At 37.4% G+C, this 27,521-nt stretch overlaps 1 protein-coding gene across 5 annotated transcripts in view; it reads right to left on the reverse strand.

The window, feature by feature from the left end:
- Positions 1-27,521, reverse strand: part of PARD3B (par-3 family cell polarity regulator beta) — a 1,103,682-nt gene that overhangs the window by 598,406 nt on the left and 477,755 nt on the right. For all 5 annotated transcript variants that reach the window (XM_074399193.1, XM_003925625.4, XM_074399194.1 and 2 more), the window contains exon 4: positions 6,492-6,601. In XM_074399193.1, the coding sequence (XP_074255294.1) occupies positions 6,492-6,601 (110 nt within the window). The remainder of the gene's footprint in view (positions 1-6,491; positions 6,602-27,521) is intronic.

The raw sequence follows: 27,521 nt of genomic DNA on the forward strand, positions 1-27,521 counted from the left end.
AGTCATGGTACAGACATTCAGGCAACCCAATTTTGTTTCAACATCTTCTGTGAAAAACTCTGTTGCAGAGTAAATTGGGCTTTTGGTTTTTCCTTACCTGAAATTTGAGTCTTACAAGCATAACTGATTTTAAAATTAAGCAGCCTAAATTTGCCAAACTAAGTAAACATTTGGCCCCATGAAATATTGGATGGCAGCTTTATCTCTTAAAAACAAAGCCATATGAAAAACCATCGTTGCAATGTGTCTCTAAGCTCTGGTCTTATCAGCACACAGCGTGAACAGCTGGAGTTACAAACACCAGAACTATTATTAAATCACTGTGTCAGGGTGGGGAAAAAAAAGAAAAACCTTTTTAGTTTCAGTATCTCTAAATAATGCAGTAATATATTACATGCTATTTCTCCCCGCCACCATACCCCTCCACCCCCTGTGCCGTTTTGCTCTTCAGCATCCATTTCTCCTCTTTGGAAGACAATGGATAGAGCCTTCCTTCCAATACACATCAGTACTCACAACATTTATTTTGTTCCAGGGTTTCTATAGATACTCGATTCTACATCTCATAGGACAGAAAAATATGATTTGGTCATTCGGAATGTTTGCTAAGTTTTATATTGTTGTTTTTTGTTTTGTTTTGTTTTGTTTTGACAGAGTTTTTGCTGTTGTTGCCCAGGCTGGAGTGCAGTGACACAATCTTGGCTCACTGCAACCTCCACCTCCTGGGTTCAAGCAATTCTCCTGCCTCAGCCTCCCAAGTGGCTGGGATTACAGGAACACGCCACCATGCCTGGCTAATCTTTTTGTATTTTTAATATAGACAGGGTTTCACCATGTTGGTCATTCTGATCTTGAACTCCTGACCTCAGGTGATCCACCCACCTCAGTCTTTCAAAGTGCTGGGATTACAGGTGTGAGCCACTGCACTGGCCTTATGTTGGACTTTGATAGTCAGCAACCGGCAACCCAAAGCCCTCTAACATCACAAAGGCAATTCAATTATTTTAACCCTGAAAGTCAAGCTATTCAAATTTCTCTGCAATAGCTCAATGGTTTCTTTCATAGATCTGAGGAAGTTTAATTCGGGGACAATGATGATAATTTCAATATATGTGACAAACATGGGAAATCTGTGACATACAAAAGGGAAAATCCTCAAATCAACACAACATAATATTATCTTAGCAAGACACAAAGAGAAAGCTGCTACTCCCTGTAAAAATTCTCTCTTACTCATAGCTACGTGCCACTAAGCTCACTGAGAAAATATCAAAAACTCTCAAGAACACTGTATTTTCCCTTCTTGTCTCAGTAGAACACACAGGACACCTGGAAACACATCCCCTTAGGGCGTCTTCCCACCACTCATCTGTGTCCTTTACCCCTAGTCTTAGAATTGATAATAATTGTGTGGCTACTGACTAAAGAGTTATTTTTGGCCTCTCAATGAAAAAAATGAAAAACTTCTATTCGTCTGAAAATCTTGAACTTAAATACTAAGAGTTAAACCGGCGATAATATGATGAACTAAACTTCGTTATTTAGTACATATTTGCAGGGAGGAAGTGATAATTCTCTACTTCTTAACTTCTTTCATTCTGCTCACTGTGAGAATTAGAGGCTTCCTTACATTATTTAATCTAACCCCCAAATAGTAGTTGATTTTTAGTTACTCTTTTAAAATCTGAAGTGATAGAATCTCTTTCCTGAAAGATACCCCATCCTCTTGCTAAGGTTTAACACTTAAGGGAATTGACAGACCCCTGAAATCTATCCAAAAACTTCTAGTTTAACAACCCCCAAATCTGTGAGCTTTTTTTTAAATAAAATGTATATATATCATAGACACGAATGTTGGAAAGATAGGTCAATATTTTCTTTACTTTGGTGATGTAAAACAAGTAATGGTTTTAGAACAAACAATGCCATGCACTCTCTGAGAACAACCACACTATTATAATTTTCAGGAATCTAGTTTTTAATTTTCTCACCCTGCAGGATCAATTTGCCTTAAGGGTTAAACTAAAAACTATAAACAGTCATTAAAACACAAAACAACCATGGTAGTTAACCGGATATTAAGAAAAAAAATCACATCTGTTTTAGAGTTTTGTTCCATAGCAAGTTTGAGAACATCAATTTCAAGAACCTGGTTTTACAGCATGCCCTTAAGCCAAGAACACCAGGTTACAATCAAGAAAAGGAAGGTAAGAAGTCTCACAAGCAGACTCTCACCAGCATATCCTGTTTCTAGGATTCTCTTTCTTAATTCAAAAGCAGTCAATAGAATTGGATTTGCTATTGCCTTGAAAGATAAATAGCCATTACTATTTACACATTAATAATTATCCTATTCTGATAATTAGGTAGGTTTACCAAAAGAGGAAGAAAAGAAATAGCTTTCTTTGCTGTATGTCTGGTGTTAAATAACAAACACTTGATTTAGTGGCTTCTCAATATACATAGAATTTGAAGCTTGCAGAGAATCTGATTTTTCTAATTTAAGCCCCTTTTAAAACTCCAACATGTCTGAGAGTGTACATCTTAAATAACCAATTTGTAATAAATTTTATCATCTGGAAAACAAGTGTAACTTTTGCAACTTTGCAAAAACACATATCTTTGGGCATCAATGAAAACTTTTCCCTCTACAGTAAGCCTAATGAAGTGCAACTAAAAATAACAGTCATCAACTGTGGTTTTAAAGGCAATATTTCAACATAATCAAATGTGTCAAATATTCATCCTTACAGCTTCTTATGCTGTGGGTTATAAGTAAGTTTCATTTCTTGGGAATGATTGAACATAACCCACTTGGGGCTCTGCCATCTGTGAATTACTTATATGTGAACACTGTTTAAGAGATGGAAATTTTGATTGTTTTGTTTTTCTTCCCGTGGATATTGGAAGGAAATGCAATTGAACATGGCTTTTTAAGCAATTATTTTTCATATTAGTTGCTACATGGCTACATTATCACACACTCCCCACATTCACCATCACTTATCAAATCACAGGAATTAAGAATGGTGTAGCTGGAGTTGTGAAGGAAACATCAAGTATGAAATGCTAGAGATAGAACAGAACATGAAGTCTCAGTGTCTGTAGGCTCCAGGCCCAGGTCCTTGCCACACGGAACCTCCTCTGCAGGGTGCCCGTGTGAGAGTTGCGGTTGTTATGTTCCCAGGGTTTCCTTGAAAGGCTGCTTCTCTTATCAGTGAGTGAACAATAAAAGTGAGTATAGGACTGTATGCAGGGTGCCACATAATTTATCATCCATACATGCACACTTCTGAGAGTTCATGAAGACACTATTAATAACTATGCCAGAACAACAGGCACTAACAGGACTGCCCTAGGCAAACTGAACCACCTTGTTGCCCAAGAGATGATGTGGGGCTCAAAGATCTTCCCCCAACAGACTCCAACCATCTCATTAATGCTATATCCAATTCTGCTTCTGCTTAGAGCTTCACTGTTCAATAAAACAGAGCAAGAACCACAAACAGAATTTTAAGTTTTTTAGTAGTCATGTAAAAAAGATAAGTAAAAACAGGTGAAAATAATTTTAATTATTCAACCCAATATACCTACTATATTATTTCCACATATAGTTAATATAACAATTATTAATGAGACCTTTTATGTTATTTTGTTCATGCTTCAGTCTGAAATGCTGTATTAAATTTTAAGCACATTTACATTTAGATCAGACACACTTCAAGAGCTCAATAGCCACATGTAGCTAGTGGCTACTATGCTGGACAGTGTATGTCTAAACATTCCACAAGTTTGGATATGCAGGGATGTATTAACAATTATCACACACACACACTCACTCCTTCTAGTAAATAGAAGCACACCTAAGTGTCTTTATTAATGTTTGCATAATAAAGTAGTTAAACTATTTTGCCTGTGGTGAATCAGACTTTGGAGCAGAGTAACATTTACCTGGTAGACGCTCTTTGAGAAAGAGAATGGCGGAGTCAGATTAATTAGTAAGCTGATAAATTTCTAAGAACTCCTAGGACTCTTCCTAGACTTACATGTATCTTGCATTTCTAAGTCCAAAACATATATACTGAACATCTTCCATGTACTTACCCCTAGGTAAAGATACATAAGGCACAACGTCTGTACCTTGGGATGTTAAAGCTTAAAGTATTCACGGAGATTATTCTACAATTGAAGCAAGAGGTACTTAAGATGTGCCACTAGTCCATGCAAGGGCAAGGATCAGACTCTACTTTTTGCACTTCATCATCCACAGAGGACACTCTGAGGAAAGGAAGAAACGTGTGTTTCCTTTTCACTGTTGATACATAGAAATTCAGTCCATATTTGTTAACTTTCATAAGTAAGGCACAATGATTTCGGGTGCCAGCATTTATTCTTGAATTATGATATGCACATTTGCTAATAATATGTCTTTCTGTCCCATACCCCCATTTGGATCTCACTGATAAAATATTTTGGTGAGGCTACAGCATTTGCCAGATGGACAGTAGCCATCATTTCCTCTAGGAAAAGCAACAGTGATGTCATTTTAATTGGTTTAAGCACAGAGCCTAAGTAATAGAAACATGGAAATAAACATTAGGGACTGATATGGTTAAGTTTTCTGTCCCCACACAAATCACATCTTGAATTGTAATCCAAATTATAATCTTCACATGTTGGAGGAGGGACCCTATGAGAGGTGACCGGATCATGGGGGCAGTTCCTCCATGCTGTTCTCCTGATAGGGAGTGAGTTCTCATGAGAGCTGATGGTTTTATAAGGGGTTCTTCCCCCTTCACTCTGCACTTCTCTCTCCTGCCTCCTTGTGAAGAAGGACATGTTTACTTCCCCTTCCACCACAATTTTAAGTTTCCAGAGGCCTCTCCAGCCATGCAGAACTGTGAGTCTATTGGACCTCTTTCCTCTATAAATTACCCAGTTTCAGGTATTTCTTTATAGCAGTGTGAAAATGGGCAAATACAGGGACTTTCTCCATGCAAACAATGCTAATACATTAATCTGACACATTCTCATTTTACAGTACACAGACATCATGAAAGTAAGAACTAAATTGTAGTTCTGCTCTTTTATGTAATTCTTTCACTGAAAAGTTGTCTTCCCCCAATCCAATATAATTAAACTCAACATGGTCTCAACCAGTGTGTGTTTAAAAAAAGCCATACCACATACCAGTTTTGTTTGTACTTACATTAAAATAGAACACATAAACCTGATTTTTATTAATGTTCCATTAAATATATTTCCTTAGAAGGATAGAGTTTTAAAACATTAGTGGTAAAACATTACATCTAAAATACTTTCAAGACATCTGCTTTCTTGTATGAAAAAAGAAATAGGCCAAAATGTTGCCACAAATCTATTTAAAAAATAGCTAATGATTTGAAATAGTGACTCCTATGTTACATACATTGACATTGGCTCTTGATAAGAATATTTTATACCAAACCAGAAGAATCCATTTAACTCATTTCAGCATTCTTATATACCCATAAAGGATGTGTTTATTTTTTCTTAAGGTGCTATAGACAGCGAGACTGTGTCTTGCTTTTAGGGAATTTTTAATATGGTTATGTTATAGAAGATTATGTATGGCAATGGTATATAGTCATTAGTCAAAATTGAACCCTCAGGCTATCTGAGAGGATTATCCACAATTACAGCTCTTCAAAGCAACTGAAGATTTAGCTAGATGATCCCACAGTCCTATATGGAAGGAGAATATCATCTCTTCAGGAAATTATTCTCCACTTAACCTATCAGTTATAACAGTTATAAGCACTTTTGGTGTATGATCTTGTTTTTCTTCAATCTGAATGCTGAGTTCTAGAAATACAATCCTGGCCCCATATTTTCATGATACTGGGAACTTGAAACTGTACACCAGTCTCCATGATACGGTTTTGCAAAGCATTGGGTTAACATACCAAAAACATAACTGTATCCTAGGACATCATGAAACAGGAAGATGAAGGAAATGTAATAGTATAGTGTGCTGGCTAGAACCAAGGAGTGTGCAGCCAGAACACCTGGGTGAAATTCCTGGCTCTGCCACTTATTAGCTACATGACCTTAAACAAATTACTAAACTTCCTCTGCCTCGATGTCATTTTCAGTTAAATGGAGATAAAAACATGTGCTTACTGTGATGCGGAAGTTTAGATGACTTACTATGAAACACTTAAAATTGTGCTTGGCACATAATCAGTGCCACATAAATAATGGTTATCACTGTAACTATATACAAGTAATAGCCATACTAGCTACTATTATAACTTATACCTATCAGAAGATAGGGGTGTGTGTGTGTGTGTGTGTGTGTGTGTGTGTGTGTGCGAGTGCGCGCGCACACACACACACAATCATAAGATCTCTATCTACTTATCAAATTAGTTAAAACTGCAAAGTCCCACTTAATCTATGGGTACAGCAGTTTGATCTTGCATTAGAAATAAAAACAGCTGGATACTTACTGGAATAACCGGTTTCAGACCCTGGCCACCAGGGTGTGAAGTGCTTGGCTGGGCATCAGCAGGTGGGCCTGGCACTGGGTCACTGCTTCTCCTCACCAGCAGTGGAGTGCCTGGAAGACAAAGTGAGAGGTGAGAGGTCAAAAGAACCCTGGGGTGAAGAGAGGGCATGACACAATGCACTTTAATTAAAAAGGTTTACAACATGCTTTTATGTAAAAATATTCTATTTCTAAGGATGCTTGTAAATTAATCCTTTTAATGATCTTTTGTCATCTACTTACAGAATGACACATGGAAACAAAATCTTTCAACGCTCATCTTTCCCCACTTGCATTTCAAAACAAGCCACTGCATTTTCACAGGAACTGTTAGGCAATGCACAAGTTGACTGTGTACAATCTAAAAACCGATCTAGAAAATATGTGAGGATTAAAAAGAATGATTATCCAGGAGATGAATGAAGAGGTTCACACAGTCAGTGTAATTTGTTATTCAATAGAGCTGGAAGTATAGTTATTACTGCCATTTGGTGCTTTCCAAATCTTTTGAAAGATGATATAAACTGAAATAAATTATTTGCTGGGGTTATAACATTAATGCCTATTTAAGTACACAAAGAGATTGCTTCCATTCTCTTCCTCTTCTCCTGAAGTAGATAGAACTGATAAAGAAAATAAGTTAGTTCTTCTAAAAAATATATCCTGATTTCTTTTTAATTTAATGAAAGCTTCCACTATTAAATATTTGAGTCAGTTATTAAATTCTGAAAAAAGATCATACCATTAGAAAGTTCAAATGAAATTCAACCTTAGCAGAGCTAGCAGCCTAACTGCTCTGACTGCAATTAGGCCTAAAAAAAATTTGTTTCATACAAAATTGGCCACTACAGAAAAAAATCTCAAAGAAAAAAATTCTGCTTGTGGTTTAAAAATCACTCTCATATAAAAATTAACATTTTATTTTTGTACTTTTGGGAAAAGAGTAGGAAACAGTTGAAATGCAATTTCTCATTTCTCAATATTCTGAAAATAATTCCCCAAACCTCGGAAGCAATTGTAGTTTAAAGTAACATTTTTCATATGCTTTGTAAGTTATTTACAAACTTGGTTTTATATTTTATATGTGCTTTAACATTTTTATTTTGTACAAAACACAGAATATTTTTTTCTTTGTCCAGATACAAGTTGCTTTACAAACTTGGTTTTTATATTTTATATGTGCTTTAACATTCTTATTTTGTACAAAACACAGAATTGCAAATATTTTTTATCTTTGTCCAGATAGAAGTTGCTTTTTAAAAACAAAACAAAACAAAACAAAAAACAAAAAGCTTCTCTCATGATGAGAAATTAACATACTATGTGTGATACAGACATACACCAAACAGTATTATGAAGTTCAAGTTCACATTTCTTTATTTCCTTTTTATTAAGAGATATGACTACATTTTTCACCATCCCTCTACCTCCATCTCAAAATATCTTAACCAACTGACATACTAATAATTGTTTGGTTGGCAATTGTTCTTTAAAATAAAACATTAAAAAAACAAACAAACAAGAAGAGTAGAAGCAAGAAAAAGTACCATAAACTCTCAAGTGAATAGTATCCCAGCCCCATACCAATACATTTTTCCCTCCGTTAGGTGATCTGAAGACTAAGTTCTTTTCAGATTAAACCTTTCAATTACCACCAACATGAAATGAACAAGTTAGTATAAATGTAATATCCTCAGAAGCAACCCATGATCTTTAAAATTAAGCTGCTGGAAGCAAAGCCCAAATAAAGAATATTCAGCACCTAAAGCATATATTCTTCTAAAAATGTTTGCTGTTTCTTTCACAGAGTTAAATATTTGAGGTTCCACTATGTATCAGGACTTAGAGAAAGGAGGAAGAGGATATTCAGATCAGCAGTGATGGTGTTCACCCACTCTCAACTTATCTTTCAGAAAAGGAAATGTGGAAACGAGGAATATTTCAGTACGTCTCAGCAGGCACAAAGGTAGGTATCACTAAAATGTTCCACATAGGTTATACGTGGCTTACTGGAGAACCCAAACCAATGAAAATATGCACCAAAGGCTAGATCAAGTCCCCATTTTGTTTAGCTGACACATTAAACTGAATGGAGGCCAAAGAGAAAGCTACCTCTCTAAATAAATAAATAAATAAATAAATAAATAAATAAATAAATAAATAAATAAATAAATGGAGTGCGTGATTGGGTGTGTAGCTGCTGGTGACTATGTCTTCACCACACAGGATCTTGCCATATCAGAATAAGCTTAATTCTTACTAGAATATTTTCTACTAATGTTCAGAACTTACGCTACATGCAGGAAAAACTTACATACTCACTAACTGTACAGACCTTTAGGAAGATGGCAAGATTCATCAGATTTTACCAGGATTTAAGCCAATTAACACCAGGCAAGCCACACCCTTATAGGAGAAAGTGGAGTCACTTCCCAAGTGTCTATGAATGACGGTGTATCTTGTAATTCTCCAGTGATCACCATTTTAATGATGGTAAAACTGGTACTCAACAGGGTGGAGGTACTGATCCATGTCCCCTTTAAAAATGTCAGTAAGGCAGCCAAGAGGATGATCATCTATTTCAGTTTGAGAAAAACAATTTTAAAAGTGGCAGCCATTAGTTAAAGGGTGAAACTGGTACACCAATGAATCATGCGAGATACAAAGGCCAAGAAAAATGAAAGGTGCTACTTCTATAAGTTTCTGTCTTGCAGGATTTTCATTTAGTGGATATGTTTGGGTTAGAGATAGCTTAAATGACAGGTGGCACCATTTAATATTATGTTTGGGGGTTTTGAAGGATAGGCAGTTACAGAGATTAAAACCAAGGTCCTGGAGAACCCCACAGCGTATGATGATGCAGGCAGCAGAGAAAACAAACAATGGCTTCAAACATGAGCCCCACATCAAAAGTCACAAGGCACATGTTCTAAATTGTATGGTGAGTAGCAGCAGGGATTTATTTATTTAAAAATGGTTAATGATTCTCCTGAGCAAAACTAGAAGGCCAGCTTGTCATCAATATTGGTGTCATTTCATCTTGACACCTGGACAGCTCTGAGGGTGAAGGACAGGTCACAGTGGAAGGACTGACAAGACATTCTGTAAGAATTAGGGGACCTCATGCACAGAGAGGCTAGAAGGGCAATGTAAAGAAGGTGAACAGGGTGTCAGCAGTCACAGGCAGAAATGGAGAGAGAACCTGGCGGAGTACACAGGAGAATTCAGCAACTGACCACACAGAAAAAGCAAATGAGACGGAGCATAAAACCTATACCTAAAACTCATTCTTACACTTCTGGCTTGAAGAAGAGCAATAGGGAGGTTTTGGCAACTGCTGTGATTTGTTCAGAGAAAATACAAATCTTGGCTTCAGCCCACTGACTGTGAGAAAGATTTGCTTTTAATCGAAAATGTTTTGATATGAATGAGAAACCAAAGACTAGATTTTCAATAGGGTGGGCATTCATAAAGATGAATATGAAGTTGATATTGAAAATCATAATGGCTTCCAGAAGGAGCAGGTAGATACAAACACGAAGTGAACAGAGGAAAATCAAAAGGAAGAATCAGTATACAACTATTAATGGCATCGCATGCAAAATAATGCAAAAGCCAGGATTTCATACTCTCAGAATTTTCAGAAAGAATGAAATCTGGAATGCTGATTCTTTAATAAAATCACAGAGGAGTCCCCAGAGGAATGGATGGGGTGAAAGATCAGAGAAAGGAACTGGGATTAACAATGTAACCTGTTTATGTGCAAAGAGTCTCCTCTTTAGGGGGTGGGTCTTTTTAGTCTCGATTTTCCATTGCCTTAATGGATTCCTTTGGTGCTACCAAAACAGCTGGACAGTTTGAAGAAAAAAACACACTCTCCTTCCAGGACTGCTGACACTTAGGGCAACAAGGTAAATATGAATAGAAGAAAATGCTCTGAATTAAAATACATCTAAGTTGGTAAATTTTTCACATTGATGACAAAAGTCAATTACAAGTGGCTTAACTTTTTATAAATTAAAACAGAGAGAAAGAAGTAGGAAAAAAACATATTCTTCCAGGTAATCCATATTAATAGTGTAGAAAGACAGTATAGGCTGTATCTTGGTTTCGTGAGGTACATTTCCTTAACAAACATTTCAACTAGTCAGCACCTAGAACAAAACCTCTCAATTATCTTGAACTTTAAGAACTGCTGAATGAGTTTGACAAAATATGGGTGTATCCTTCAGAGATACAGAGCAAAGAGATTATCGGTCAGAAACTTTCCTCCTAACCATTATTCTAGCATTGTCACCTCAAATAACCTGCTCCCCCTTTTCTCCTGATCTAAATGAGCATGGAGGAGGGGCTGCAACAAAGTCTCACTGTAGACCTATAAAAAGATAGTTTTCTAATTTATATAACCAATAAAAGAACTGAAGCCCAGAGAAAGGAAGTTTCTAAATCTTTTGAACTTGATTTCTACTCTAGTTTTATTCACTTGACACTTTCCGATTGCAGGGCCATATTCTCTATCTGGATACGTGTATAGAAGTAAGGTATTGAATAACATCTCTTCAATGCAGCAGCAATTCCTTTCATCTAAACTGGTCAGCAGGCCAGGCATGGTGGCTCATGCCTGTAATCCCAGCACTTTGGGAAGCTGAGGCGGGTGGATCACCTGAGGTCAGGAGTTCGAGACCAGCCTGGCCAACACAGCAAAACCCCATCTCTACTAAAAATACAAAAATTAGCTGGGTGTGGTGGCACACACCTGTAATACCAGCTACTCAGGTGGCTGAGGCAGAAAGAAATACCGGAATCTGGGAGGCTTCAGTGAGCCGAGATCATGCCACTGCACTCCAAACTGAGTGACAAAGTGAAACTCAACTCCATCTCAAAAATAAACAAACAAAAATAAATAAACTGGTCAGCAGAAAGAAATATTCTGATAGAAAGATACAGATAAAGGAAAAGCATGGTGGAAGCTGAGTACCTAAGAGGAAAACATCAACCCATGGTCACAAGGGCATAGCTGGCAAGATGCCTGTCTCACTAGTCAAGGCATGCAAACTCCTCCCCTGGAGCACAGAGTCTTTCTTGCAGATGATGTACATGCCTTGCCAGTATTGCTATTATTCCCATCAATACCTCAATAAAATAAGACTAGTGAAAGTGGTACATCATTTGTTTTTGGAGACAACTAGATTTCTTTTTGTATAGATTTTATGGGTATCAGATAGGGCTTTTCAGCTGATGCCTAAAAAACTGCATGGCACTAAAATCTGGAGACCCATAAAAAAACTGGTAATGATATCAATAGCAGCACAATTTATAGGAAAGTACCGAGAAGAGATCACTTTCGCCGCAGGAGTGCCTGACCTGGTTTAGTGCCTGGCTTGTGATGAATGTAGCAGCTGGGACATGCTTTCAGATACTGTGATACAAAAACCACACCAGAGAAACCAAGTCAAAAACTTTCTTCTTAAATGTCAGTCCATTAGAAAAGAGACTCCCACTATTGCCATAAAAGTAGGAAGGAAGTTCAAGTTGACTAATATTTAATATCATTTTTCTCTCATTTCAGATTGCAAAAATCATGCTTGTTCAACACATGATGGACAAATGCAAGTAATTCACAAAACACTCACTGACTACACAATGGATATGAATGAGCACCTGCATGATAAAGCATGTCTTAGTATTTTAAAAAACTGCTTAAATTGGAGCGCCAGTACTACAAAAACCTGTGAAGGGGTTTTTAACTGACTTTTACTGGGACTTATACTTGTCTCTAAAGATAGGTGAGTTCCACTTAAAATGGGTTGGACTATTAAAGTTCTCACATTTTATCCAGTTGATATACACAAATCTGCAATTCTTCAAATTTCTTAACCTACTTTACAGAATAAATTTATTCATGCTACGTAAGGTTCATTAACACTAGGTCTCAGATATGCACTGGGTCTCAAGGGTTATGGTCAGAACAATGATAAAGCAACAGAGGAGGTTAGATGCAAGCAAAAGCACAGGTTTTTGAAAGGCATGCACTCTTAAAAAGTATTCACTAAAGATACTTGAATTAATAAATTCAATTAAAGCGCCTGATGCACAGAGATGAAGGCAAGGATTTTGATGATGTGTGCATCAACTTCCCAATTTCTTGTTCTGGCATTCAAGATGGAGTCTTGCTCTGTCACCCACGCTGGAATACAGGGGCATGATCTTGCCTCACTGCAGCCTCTGCCTCCTGGGTTCAATTCTCCTGCCTCAGCCTCCCGAGAAGCTAGGACTACAGGTGTGAGCCACCATGCTCAGTTAGTTTTTGTATTTTTGGTAGAGACAGGGTTTCACTGTGTTGGCCATGATTGTCTTGATCTCCTGACCTCGTGATCTGCCCGTCTTGGCCTACCAAAGTGCTGGGATTACAGTCCTGAGCCACAGCGCCCGGCCTCATACTAATTACATCCTATACTACATCCTTTATCAGATGTATATGCCAAACAGGACCACCTGCCATCACCTAAAAATGTCCTACATCATGTGACCTCTAAATGATTACTCTCTAATATTGCAATCAGTTGTAATCATGTCCCACTTTGAAGGTCCACTCCCAATAATTATAAACAATCTCTACTTCTTCAGAACATCCAGATGCAGATTTGCATGGAGGAAATAAATGTATTTTCAGGGGCCCTCATTTGCATGAGCCCCTTACATGATGCCAAGAGGAGCCTTAGTAACAAGATCACGATTATATGATTTTGCAAAATTTACATAAGTAAAATATTTTAATTGCTACAGGTTAACCCTGTTATCTCTTCCATCTCTAATGTTCCATCCATACTACTATTCCTCCCATTGGGTGGTAATGGAGTGGCCAAGAGCATTTTGGGGATTCCAGTTAAGGGGAAATTGAATCAGAAATATATTTATATATATATATATATATATATATATATATATATATATATATGGATATATATATATATATATATCGGATATATGGATATATATATCGGATATATATATGGATATATATATCGGATATATATATGGATATATATATATATGGAGATATATATATGGATATATATACATATATCCGATATATATATATATATAGCTTCATAGTTACAAGTAGGTATGTGTGGCCCAGCTAATTCAGCTAATTTTCTTTTTGTATTTTTAGTAGAGACAGGGTTTCACAATGTTGGTCAGGATGGTCTCGATCTCTTGACTTCATGATCTGTCCACCTTGGCCTCCCAAAGTTACAAGCGTGGGCCACCGTGCCTGGCCTATATCTTTTAAGGGTGTGTTACATCCTGATTTGTCTTATGTATGTAGTGTATTTTGTCTCCTGCTGAGTCATTATTTACCAAATGCCTAAAATGTGCCAGGCGATCTTCTAGGCATTCTGGATACATCAGCACAGGACACAAAGGCCTTGCTTGTGAATAAATAGTTCACTATGTATGACTATTATATATAGTGAACTATTATAAAATAGTCACAGACACACACTATTATATGCGTGTGTGTCTGTGACTATATTATTTATATATATATATATATATATATATATATATATATATATAGAGAGAGAGAGAGAGAGAGAGAGAGAGAGAGAATATATGTAATGGACTATTTTTATATAGCTCACACACATTTCTGTGTATAGTTAATTTATTGCCAGTCATCTTGGTGAGTAATATAAGAATATTCCCAAACCCATTGTGCAAGTTTAACCAGTTTCGTGATACAAAGGTACAGGGCCAGGTAAAGTAATGGCATGGCTGTGCTGTTTTTGCACCAGCACTGGCAGCATGTGGGCACTGGAAGATAAACAAAATTTGAAATGCACAAAGTCAAAAGCTACTCTATGGAAAATTAGTTCACTCACCAGATCTATAAAAATTATAAGCAGATAATTCAGTTCCCATTGATAGCCTGACAAATGGGGACTTCTCTCTTATTTAGAATATACTTGAAAATGCAGCATAGAACTAAAATTCTCACACTAGTAAGACACAAACTGGTAGTAGTTTCATAGTTATAAGTATATATGTGTGAAGCCCTTTATAAATCCAAAATATTATTTAAACAAAAACCATTTTGATTACCCATGCCAGAGCAAATAACCAATTATCCATTTATTCAATCTACCAGAAATTGATATTACATATGGAGAGGTGATTAAAGAATACATGGCCAGCCAGGCATGGTGACTCATGCCTGTAATCCTAGCAATTTGGGATGCCAAAGTGGGAAAATCACCTGAGGTCAGGAGTTCAAGACCAGCCTGGCCAACATGGTAAAATCTTGTCTCTACTAAAAACACAAAAAAATTAGTCAGGTATGGTGGCAGGCACACCTGTCATCCCAGCTACTCTGGAGGCTGAGGCAGCAGAATGGCTTGAACCCGGGTGGCAGAGATTGCAGTGAGCTGAGCAGCACCACTGCACTCCAGCCTGGGCAACAGAGCAAGACTCTGTCTCAATAAACAAACAAACAACAACAACAAAAAGAATACATGGCCAAAAATTATAGAGAAAAATGTATCATACTGAAATATTTTCAAGTGTTAATATATTATTATTTCTCATATTTTATGTCATCTCTATTATGTTAACTTTATTAAATTTATAAATTGTGATTATTTTTCATTCTAAATAAGAATTCATTTCTATGTAATTAAAAAAAATTATAGCCGGGCGCGGTGGCTCAAGCCTGTAATCCCAGCACTTTGGGAGGCCGAGGCGGGTGGATCACGAGGTCAAGAGATCGAGACTATCCCGGTCAACATAGTGAAACCCTGTCTCAACTAAAAATACAAAAAATTAGCTGGGCATGGTGGCACGTGCCTGTAATCCCAGCTACTCAGGAGGCTGAGGCAGGAGAATTGCCTGAACCCAGGAGGTGGAGGTTGCGGTGAGCCGAGATCGAGCCATTGCACTCCAGCCTGGGTAACAAGAGCAAAACTCCGTCTCAAAAAAAAAAAAAAAAAAAAAAAAAAAATTATTGCTGCTTTTCTTAAATAGTCACCCCAAGTTTTATACAGTTAGAGCATCACAAAATGTGCATCTGCTTTTTTATCTTTTTTTTTTTTTTTTTTTTTTTTGAGATGGAGTCTCACTCTGTTATCCAGGCTGGAGTGCAGTGGCACGATCTCAGCTCACTGCAACCTCTGCCTCCCGGGTTCAAGTGATTCTCCTGCCTCAGCCTCCCAAGTAGCTGGGACTACAGATGTACACCACCACACCCAGCTATTTTTTTTTTTTTTTTGGTATTTTTAGTATAGATGGGGTTTCATGATGTTGGCCAGGATGTCTTAATCTCTTGACCCTGTGATCTGCCTGCCTCAGCCTCCCAAAGTGCTAGGATTACAGGTGTGAGCCACTGTGCCCATCCTGTATCTTTTTAGGGTGTGTTACATCTGATTTGTCTTATGTATGTAGTTGTATTTTGTTTCCCCTTGAGTCATTAAATATTTACTGAATGCCTAAAATTGCCTGGTGGTCTTCCAGGCATTCTGGATACATCAACACACAACACAAAGGCCTTGCTTGTGAAGAGTTAATGGATTGTTTGGGAAAGACAGATTATCAACAAGTACATTAATAAATACGGACATTTAAAATCGGGATAAAACAAGTTCCCAGACAGGATTGTGAGAGAGAAAGTGATGTCTAGGATAATAAGGTGGAACGATACTGTAAGCTCTTTGATGGCCAGCTACTTCCTTTAGTCAATCACTTAGGATCCCTAGCAGAGTAGGCACTCAACAGATGCATGCCAAATGGAACTAAACAAAGCTGCAGGCATGAAGACCAATATCCAAGTTCAGACATCTTTATGGTCTGAAATGTCCCAGACGTGAGAACTCTGGGGGTCATGAAAAGGGTATCTGGCCCCAGTACGTAAATAAGTTGCTAATGTCTGGTTTGTTTCCCCTCAACTAACACTTTTTTTCTTTAGCATCAACATTTATTTTAAAACAAACATGATTCACACTAACGCAGCATACATTGTCAGCCTTGCAACTTAATGGTAAATGAGCATAAAAGTGACATCAACAATGATGCTAAACAATCCCAGTAGAGGCGCTGAGGCACTGCCTCAACCTCCTCAATTATTGTGGCTTATAGAGGAATCTACTGCCCTGTCAGTTGATCTTTCAGTTTGTGATACTTTACAGTCTCAGATCCTAGATATTTATGAAGTTAATCTATATTCATAAGATTTATGGCAACCCAAGGAACAGCTAAAGGGATAATAGTTGAGTTTACCTGAAAAGATTCTGTGGATGAGCTGAATTTTAAACAGAATTTTGAAATGCAGAAGATATATGAAATAATATATTGGTATAAAATGATGATGACGATATTTATAGCAGACAGATGGGCATGTGGCTTTTGATACTAGAGATGAACACCCTTACATAGATGCTGATAAATTTGATCAGCTGGAAAATAGGCATGAACTAAATGACTAGAGGAACAACTGATTAAGGAGACTACAGAATATGGTTAGAAGAACATTACCAGAAGATCTTAATTTGGGAGAGTTTTAATTTAATCTAATTGAAATAGCAGTAAGAAATAGATTATCCTGCAAAAGGAGATAATCTATAGCTTTTTTTTCCCTTAAGTATTGAGGAACTAGTAAAAATATACTTTAAAAGATATTTGTAACTTATAAATACATGAAAAACCTTGACTAAAATAATAAGCAGATAAATCTTTTCCCATGATTTCTTTAGTAATTCCCTTGTAAATGCCATGAAGTGAATCTTCATATATATCCAGTGAAGAGGGTACGGACTTGCAAGGATTGTTTGATTCAGAATGGTGCACATTTAGGATGGTTCATTAGGGCATTGTTGTTGGTCTGTACCAAGTATTTACGGAAATAAACTCTTACCCTAAATTTTAGGCCACAGCCCCCAGTGAGTAGAGGACAGCCTCTACTGATCCAATCATTACATTTTATTGGATCATTCAAAGCACTTCTCACTGAAGCTTCTAAAAGACTTCAGTGGCTTTTTGCAAGAAGAGAAAGGGAGAAATGAGCAACGCCTTCAGGCCATTGAGCTGCATTTGCAAACAATTACTACAACATCAAAGCACTAAATTCAAATCACCACGTCCTTCTTGATAGATGAGAAACATCCACAAGTCAATTTAAGGTATCCTGGATACAAATCTGTATGATTTATCAGTTGCATTTGAATCCTTTGATCATTACATTTTATTGGATCATTCAAAGCACCTGGCAGGACTGGAAAAAAGTGGTGGTCTTAGGAGCCACCGTTATCTCCAAGAACACTGGAAAGGTGATTTTATACCAAAGCCTATTTGCATTCCCTAAATGCTGTTTCCTGTGTAATAGGAAAGGAGCACTCAGGCCCTTTCTTCTGATGAATGAGGAACATAATAGTTTCTACTTAATAACACCTAAAATTTTAAACCAGGGTTAATCAAATGAAGCTCAATCCAGAAAACTCAGAAACTAGGCTTTTCTGGCAGAGAACATGCCTATTGCAACTGCCAGAGGAAAATCTGATTCTTTCCCGTACAGAGTCTTTCCCAACGTTTGCAACTGTGGTTTGTGACTTCATTTGACCCATATCTGCTCCTGGAACCCAAGGATCAGCTTTAACCTCAGGCACATTTTACAATATGCATCCGGTAGGAAGAGGTCATATTCTGTTCCTGATGTGGCACTGGCCCAGCTGTCTAAGCCTTTGTGACCTCACGTTGGGTAACTGAAATCTAATCCACTTGAAAGTACTCTGGAAGACCACCCAGGTGTTTCATATGGCTGCTGTCTTGCTGCTAAACGGGTCCATTACACAAGCTGGAGAAAATTACCTCAACAGACTAATTCACCCCGTGACAGAGTAAGGCAATGATCCATGGATTATTATTGACTTTTCTGTGTAACTCCTGGCATCAAATTCAATGTGAATCAAAATCCAAAGGCCACAGATACAAACCTATATTGTATTTCTATGATTCTTCAAAAAGAGAAGCAAACTGTTCTAACAACATTGCAGTTCTAATTTTCAAGGGGAAAACATCTGAACATAGATGGTTCCTAATGCTGCGAAGACATCATTTGGTTAAAAGTTAAAATAGATTTTTGAGAGTCACAAGCATGGCTGGGTTTCTATCAACTATAAATAAATCAATTAAGCCAAAAGTCAAACTTCATGACTCTTTTAAGGGATTATGAGAATAAAACAGTTTATTGTATTTTTTCCCCATAAGTCCTATGAATAAACCAAATTATCCCAGAATCTCAGCTACTTATTAACTTGAAGGCTTAATGCCTGTTTCATCTACCCTATGTCACAAGCCCATTTCACTGCTTATAAATACTGCATTATGCTAAGTATTTACTATAGATCAATAGCAAAAAATAGACAATATTGATAAGTCACAGAATATTGAGTTAAAGCACAATCTACCAAGATGAGAGGACATCTGATAAAAATTTAACAACATAGACATGCCACTTCAAACATTAAATTGAAGGTGCTGATAAGAGGCCAGTATCTAAGTCAGCAGTGTCTGAACTTGTCAAACGGTTCCTGAGACAAGCCGCCTTTAATTTGAGACGAAAGATCATAATCTTATCTTTCAGGTCTTCTCAGGGTAAGCAAGCCAATGCATAGTGCTATTTTCAAGAAAGGCCCACACAGAAAAGAAGGCAGTGCCCTTATAAGCTATACATGAAAGTTCGGATGCCATCACAACTGTCTTTGTGCTGTGCTTGTCTAGGTCATCTCATTCTATGTTATCCATCTAGATTGGAAAATGCACACGCAGAGTTGTCTTCACAGATAAGGCAGGTGGGTCTCAAAATGAAATAGGCTGAGTGTTAAGATATGCCAGTGACATTGCTGAACCTTTTAATTTGTTCCTTTCACATCCACAGCTAAGTGGAATGTGTGATGTGTATCTTTCTAGTCTGTGGCAGTCTTTGGTTGTGTTCTTGAAGTCTATCTAATATTCTCACAAAAGGCTTGTGATGCTCATGTCCACAGCCCTTGGTCACTTTCAGAAGTAGCTTTTAAATGGTCTTCAAAGAGTAAAAGCAACAATTTCTTTGTGGACTTACATTTCACAATAAGAAGATGTTTCTGAGCAAATGCTGGATTCTTAGCACAGCATATGAGTAATACATCTTAGCAAGGGGTGGGTAAACAGAACCCCCTCTGGATGGGGGGAACAGCAAAGGTCACATTACAAAGGGGCATACATACTAACATGGGAGGAATCAGTGGCCACAAAACAATTTACTATAGCTTCCATTCCTATATACTAATTTTATAAGCTCTTATGTTTAGAATACAGATTTCATAAGCCCTTATGTTTAGAATAGATTTTGTTTCCTATCTAAAACAAACATATGGTATCAAACAGTCTTTTAATGCTCACATTTAAATTAGTTTTAAAGAGATAAAAAGACTGAAACAGTTCTGCTATTCATACATGCTTAACAACAGCAATATTTATGTCAACATATTGGCAGAAGAAATGTTAAGTTCCCTATATCTCAGTGAGCCCACAGTTTCATTTTAGAAGCAGCACATTTACCTCAAATATTCACAATGCTGTATTTGGATATGGTGGACTAAATGACGGGGGTACCTATCTCCAACAACTTTTCAGCATTCAGACAATTCAATTCTAAATTACAAAGATGTCTCCAGTACACGAACTGATCCTGTTTGACCAAGATGGCTTGTTTTATTTGGTTGTCACTTGGTCATTGCTAAATTTACACAAATAGTCAACAGTCAGAATACAGTGAGGTATGTTGGATTCCAGGTAAAGCTCATGCTGCTTCCTCTTAAGTTTACCTCAGGGACTATCTATGTCCTCAAAAACAGGGTTTTCTCAATCTGTGGGCTGCAACCTATTCACAAGTCTTGAAATTGATTTAAAGGGTCATGATCAGCATTCTATTATCACAGATGGCATAGAAGATATTAGACTGTATTACAGAGTAAAGATAATTTTTGTTTTACATAACAGTTAAATACTGGCTTGCAATGCAAAATCAATTTCTGGCTTTTTGTTATGGTCAAAAGAGTTGAGGGAAAAACATAGCTCCAAAGCTGCTTTCCTGGAGGATGCTCCATAGTGGACCTGCAACCCCCTGCTGGCTTGGGAAGTTTCTGAAGAATTGTAAGTGCCTTAAGGAAACACATCTAGCCCAGGATTCCGTCTGATAATATACTCCCACAAGCCTTCTGTTTTTGAAGTTTCATGTCCTGTTTAACATCTTTTGTCCACACACTTCCTGAAAACTGTTAAGTGCTAGAAACTGTTAAATCCTGGGGAAACAAAGATGACTGTGACATAGTCCTTGACCCCCAAAGGGCTCTAAAGATATGCAATAATGCATAACACAATGCCACTAAAGATTCTAAGCAGTCACTGAAACGTGCTGTAGGAGCAAGAGGGAGAATTATAAAACTGTTGAAGAGGGCTTCATAGAAGACTGAATATTTTAGTGCGTATTAAAAATCCATTCATCTGTATATCCATCTACCCCCTACTATGTTCAAGGCACTAAGCTAGAAGCTAGGGAAAACATAGATGAATGAGCAAATGGACTCTCTCAGAAGAACTCCAGGTCCATAGGGGAAAGACACTTATAGGACGAGGTAGAGCAGAGGAAGTAGTAAGTACTAAGCACAAAGACACCATAGAAGCAGAAGGGGTTATGTTTGTCAGAGTTGAAGAAGGCCTTCTATAAAAGGACAGGGGTGTGAGTGGAGGGAGATGATGGTGCATAGTGGAGAAAGGCTCTGATACCTGAGACAAATCTGTTCTGTATCTGATGCAGCAAAATAATGAAAACCAAGTGCACATATATTTGTGAACATGTTTAAAACTAATGTCAATAACAGGAGTCAGAAACTGAGATAGGGCCAGCAACCCAGCACTGGAGGTCATGCTTAAATAAAGTAGGCTGAAACAGAGACACAAGATAAATCAGATTTTAGTACTTTCCTACTTCATATCCTTGTTTCTTGCTGCTTCTATTAAAATACAATCGACTCTAAACAAGGTCTACAAGATAATAATTTATTCCCAAATGTTTAACTTTTTCTGATGCTATTGTAAATGGGATTGTTTTCTGAACTTCCTTTTCAGATAGCTAAATGTTGGTGTATAAAAACACAACTGACTTTTGTACATTGATTTTATATCCTGAACTTTATTGACAACTTCACTGAATTTATTAGTTCTAACAGTTTTTTTTTTTTTTTTTTTTTGGTTTCCCTTAGGATTTTCGATATCAAAGATCACATTATCTGCAAACAGAGACAATTTAATTTCTTCCTAATTTGGATATATTTTGCTTTTCTAACCTAATTGCTCTGGCCAGGACTTATGGGACTATGTTGAATAGAAGTGGTGAGAGTTGGATATCATTGTCTCATTCCTGCTCTTAGAGGTCTCTGAAGTGAAGGCTGCTAGGGGGACTTGATTCAGGCTGAAGACTCCCACCTGTTGACTATTAGCCTGCTTCTGTTAACCTTAAAAATTTTCAACTTTTCACTGATGAGTATGATATTAGCTGTGAGCTTGTCAGAACCTTTGTTATGTTGAGGTAAATTCATTCTATACCTAATTTGTTAAGAGTTGTTATCATGAAAGAATGTTGAATTTTGTCAAATAATCTCTTGGGAGATTTTAATTATGAAAGAATATTGAATATTTCTGCAGATATTGAGAGAATCATATGACTTTTATCCTTAATTCTGTTAATGTGAGGAGGTAAAAGATCTGTGCACCAAAAACTGTAAGATGTTGAAAGAAATTGAAGAAGACTCAAATAAATGGAAAGGTATCTCATGTTCATGGATTAAAAAAGTAAATTGTTAAAATGTTCCTAGTACCCAAAGTGATCCACAAATTCAATGCAATCCCTACATAAATTCCAATTCTATTTTTCACAGAAAAAGGAAAAAAATCCTAAAATTCATATGGAACCACAGAAAGCCCCAAATAGCAAAAGTAATCTTGAGCAAAAAGAACAAAGCTGGAAGCATCATATTCTGATTTCAAACTACATTTCAAAGCTACAAAGCCAAAGTATATAAAACAGTATGGTATTAGCATAAAAACAAGATACAGTGACCAATGCAACAGAACAGAGAGCACAAAAATAAACCTGTGCATATGGTCGGGTAATCTTTGACAACGGTGCTAAGAATGAAAAATGGGGAAAGGATAGTCTCTTCAGTAAATGATGCTGTGTGAGCCACAGATACACATGCAATATAATGCAATTAGGCCCTTATCTTACCTCATATGCAAAAATTAACACAAGAAGGACTAAAGACTTAAATATAACATCTGAAAATGTAAAATTCCTAAAAAAATTAAAAAAAAAGCAGAATGGAGAAGTTCCTTTACATTGATCTTTGCAATGATTTTTTGGGTGTGACACCAAAAGCACAGGCAACAAAATCAAGGGTAAACAAGTGGGACTACACCAAACTAAAAAGCTTCTGCACAGCAAAGGGAAAAAAATCTACAAAATGAAAAGGCAGCCTATGAATTGGAAGAAAGTATTTGCAAACTGTATGTCTGATAGGGAATTAGTCTCCAAAATTAGTAGAAATTGAAACAGCTCAATATAAAAAAACAAATAACCAGATTTAAAAATGGGCAAAGGACCTGAATAGACCTTTTTTTCAAGGAATACATACAAATCACCAACAGATATATAAAAAGGTGCTCAACATCGCTAATCATCAGAGAAATACAAATCAAAACCACAATATCACCTCATACCTGTTAGGATGACTATTATCAGAAAGATGAGATAGGAGCTGACTATTTGGGGAAGCTGTGGAGAAAGGGGAATCCTTGTGCATGATGGGAATGTAAATTGGCACAGTCATTATAGAGAACAGTATGGAGGTTCCTCAAAAAATTAAAAACATGTAAATTTATAACTACCCTAGCATCCAGCCATTGCATTTTTGGTTATATATCCAAGGGAATTTAAATCAGTATCTCAAAGACGTATCTACACCCTCATATTCATTACAGCATTACCTACAATAACTAAGATAGGTGTCAATAACACCTACAATAACAACCTAGGTGTCCCATGATGAATGAAGAAAGAAAATGTGGAGTGTCTAAACAATATTGTTCAGCCATAAGAAGAAGAACATTTTGCAATTTTCAACAACATGGATAAACTTGGAGGACAGACATTAATGCTAAGTAAAATAAGCCAGACACAGACAGACAAATACTGTCTTGTCTTAATCATATGTGGAATCCAAAGCAGTTGAATCATAGTAGCAGAGAGTAGAATGGTGGGTGCCAGGGATGAAGAGGTGGAAGAAGTGTTGAGAAGCTGATCAAAGGGTATAATCCTTCAGTTATAAGATGGATAAATTCTAGGGATCTAATGTACAGCATTAACTATAGTTAAAAATACTGTGTTGTTCATTTGAAATTTGATGAGAGAAGATTTTTAAGTGCCCTCACCATATAAACACACACACAAATGGTAACAAAGGACAATGATTGAATGTGTTGATTAATTTGATTGTGGTAATAAGTACACAATGCATACATAGATCAAATCATCAACCTGCACATGTAGAATTTATACTATTTTTATTTGTAAATTAAATATTTTTTTTAAAAAGTAGAAAAAAAAAGACTATATATCTGGCTTGACTCTCTCAGCTGGCTCCTTTCTGCTTACCAACTACACTCCAGCCACCCTGGCCTCCTTGGCTCTTGATCTTTCCAAATTCACCCAGACTGCCCTAGTGCCTTTGCGCTAGCTGATCCCTCTGTCTAGAATGTTCTTTCACCTTTCCCTCTCCTCTTGGAATAGCCCTATTATAGTTACTTACTCTCTATTCCTTTATCCTGTTTCATTTTCTTCATTGTATTGTTACCATCAGAGAAACTCTTGTGCATTTGTTTATGTGTACACCTTCTAACAGCCAGAAAGAAAGTTTCTTGAGAACTCAAAGAGATCCTGCCTATCTTTTCCCAGTTGTATGCTCAGACCCTAGCATACCATGGGCCATATAAATGTTTGTTAAATTCAAAATGGAACAGACAAAATTGGGATAGGTGTAGATTAAGCAATCATGCTGAGATGCAGGTGGGCCTGAACCAGGACACAAATAATTAATGGGCAAATCAGAAATACAGGTTGCTGACTCAACTTAGTAGGTCAGGTACAGAGCATCTGTGTGTTGAGGGGTCAGAGGATCATGTTTGGTGGTCGGGGCAAAACATGGAATGGGAGTCAGCCTTGGATGTCAGAACCAGGCTGGTATTAAATCCAGAGAGACTTGTGGCTATTTAGATATCTGCTCAGCAGAAACACAGTCCACTCACCCAGCTCCACACATACAGAAAAACAAATAACGTGACATCTCCTGGCTGATTCTCAAGTGTGTGCATAGTTAAACCAAGACAGAGAATCTGGAATGCAGACTGCTCAAGAGAACACTGTGGCACAAATACTGTCAACAATCCCAGAGTAACACTTCAGAAAAAAAAAATACAACATTTAATTGTCTAATTGGGACTCACTGTGAGAGACAATTCCTTCAAGATAACGAAACAGCCATGATGTTAGTGGCGAGCCATTTAGCACAACCAAAGGACACTGCATATGTCACATGGGCAGGTCTGTAGGAGAAAGACTGACATTTTTGGCAATGACAGCAGTCCAAACGAAAAACATAGCCAAGGCAAGCCCATCTAATGGTTGCTGTGAATCACCCTGATTATGAGTCACAAGCATGCAATCACTGGCATACAGAAACTCCTGACTAATAGCCGTGAGCAGTTTGCCTTTGCTATCTAAGTGTCACAGACTGAACACACTCTTGCCTGACCTAAACTCGGCATTAATACCTGAATCACAGCCTGGGGAAGCTCAATATTCCACTGCTGGAAAGAAGATAAACAGCAACAATACAAAGATGCAGCCCTTTTTAGTGCCGCTAGTTAAACTGAATGCATTTAATCTTTCTTCTGCATCTAAAATGGCTGTCATCTTCTCTTGCTGACATAAATGATATGTAAACATTCCTGCAGAAAGCCAGTTTGTTGAAGGCGTTTCCACATACCAAATGGCAAACGGAATAAAAACCCTGGTTACACTGAGTATTACAGAGCCCAAATCATTACAATGCCAGAGGGCATGCTGTTTATGGTTCCATAACCAGAGAAAACCACATGATCATTAGTTACAGCGCTTACGTATAGGCCTGAAATATACAAGTATTTTCTTTTGTATGAGATATGCATAATCTGCTCTGGAAACAAATGATATGCTTCATTAACGATTATGGTATGAAGGTATTCTATATCTATGAGGAAACTACCCGCATCAAATGGGTTCTTCTGACCTTGGTCTAGTATCACAAGGAATTAAATCATCATGTCTTATCAAAAAGATTGATCAACATAAAGTGGACAAATGTCCACTTAACCACTACTTCCATCACTACAACTAGTAAATCCCACCATTTGGGAATAAAAAACAAGTAAATGTGAGGCACATTCTGGAGGAAGAATAAACTCTTGCAGAAAATAACAGTGAGACCTATAATTCCAGAATTCTGGGAGGCCAAGCGGGGTGGATCACTTGAGGTGAGGAGATTGAGACCAGCCTGGCCAACATGGTGAAACCCCATCTCTACTAAAGATAGAAAAATTGGCCAGTGTGGTGACAGATACCTGTAATCCCAACTACTTGGGAGGCTGAGACAGGAGAATTGCTTGAACCTGGGAGGCCAAAGCTACAGTGAGCCAAGATCGCACCACTGCTCTCCAGCCTGGGCAACAGAGTGGGGCTTTCTTTCAAAAATAAAAATAAAAGGAAAGGAAAAGAAAAGGAAATGATGGTGAGGCATACATGATCATAGGTAACCCATATCAAGAGATCACCCGGCACCGGGCATTATTCTTAGTGTATTACATGTTTGTTTATCTTCACAGAGATCCTAAATCTTAGGGATGATTATTACCACCACCACAGTAGTGAAGAAAAGGGAGACCAAGACAGAGTTAAGGGATTTTCTCCTCACCACACACCTAGTATATGGTAGAAATAGGATTCAAACTCAAGCAATTTCCTTCAAGAATCTGCACTCCTATCCCCCAAACTGAAAATCAAGTAGACACCACCAGATTCAAGATGTGGAGATGTGGGTGTAAATACACATCTGTTTTGTTTTGTTTTGTTTTGTTTTTAAAGGAAAGGCAGTGCAGTCTTAACTCAGTACCTCAATGACTGAGTTCATTTATGCATCCTTTAAAGGAGAAAAGTCTAAAACTATTAATTATATATAATTCAAGTAGCAGAAGAAACATCACTTCATAGAATCACCTTTTAGCAAGTATTTCCTGGCTGCAGTATAGAATAGGGAGTCCAACTATAGCTGGAGCTCTGTAAATAGGGTCCTTGGGAACTGTGAATAAGGTTAGGCTCATGGTATTACTAGTTTTAAAAAAATGTGGGTAGGGGGACGCTGCTGGTAAAAATAAAAATACATACATTTTAAAAAGTAGCTTCTTTCCAAAAAAAAAAAAAAGAAGGTGTGGGCATGAAGAAAGATGCAAATCCAGCAACCAGAGGTACCAGAGGCAACTCTTCGGCGTTCTTTCTTCCATTTCCTTTGCTGGAAGGCCAAAGGTGGGGACCTGTCTAAGCAGCATTGCTGCCACGTACAATTATTATTTTAATCGACATTGTGCTGTGTTAATGAGTGCCAACCGTGTGCCAGATGGTGTTGAAAACAAAGCCTTCTCTGCAATCCTGCCCAGTGGGATCACCACCTCTCCTCTCTGTGAAAGCGATCACAAATGTGGTAATGAGCTAACTCCGATGCAACCGAACTTCTAATCCCCCCGACACTTTCTGATTGGGCACTGCACCAAGATTTGGCATAGAAAAGGCACCTGGAGTGCTGTTGGATGATCTCTT

The sequence above is a fragment of the Saimiri boliviensis genome, chromosome 5, assembly GCF_048565385.1.
Source record: "Saimiri boliviensis isolate mSaiBol1 chromosome 5, mSaiBol1.pri, whole genome shotgun sequence".
NCBI lineage: Eukaryota > Metazoa > Chordata > Mammalia > Primates > Cebidae > Saimiri > Saimiri boliviensis.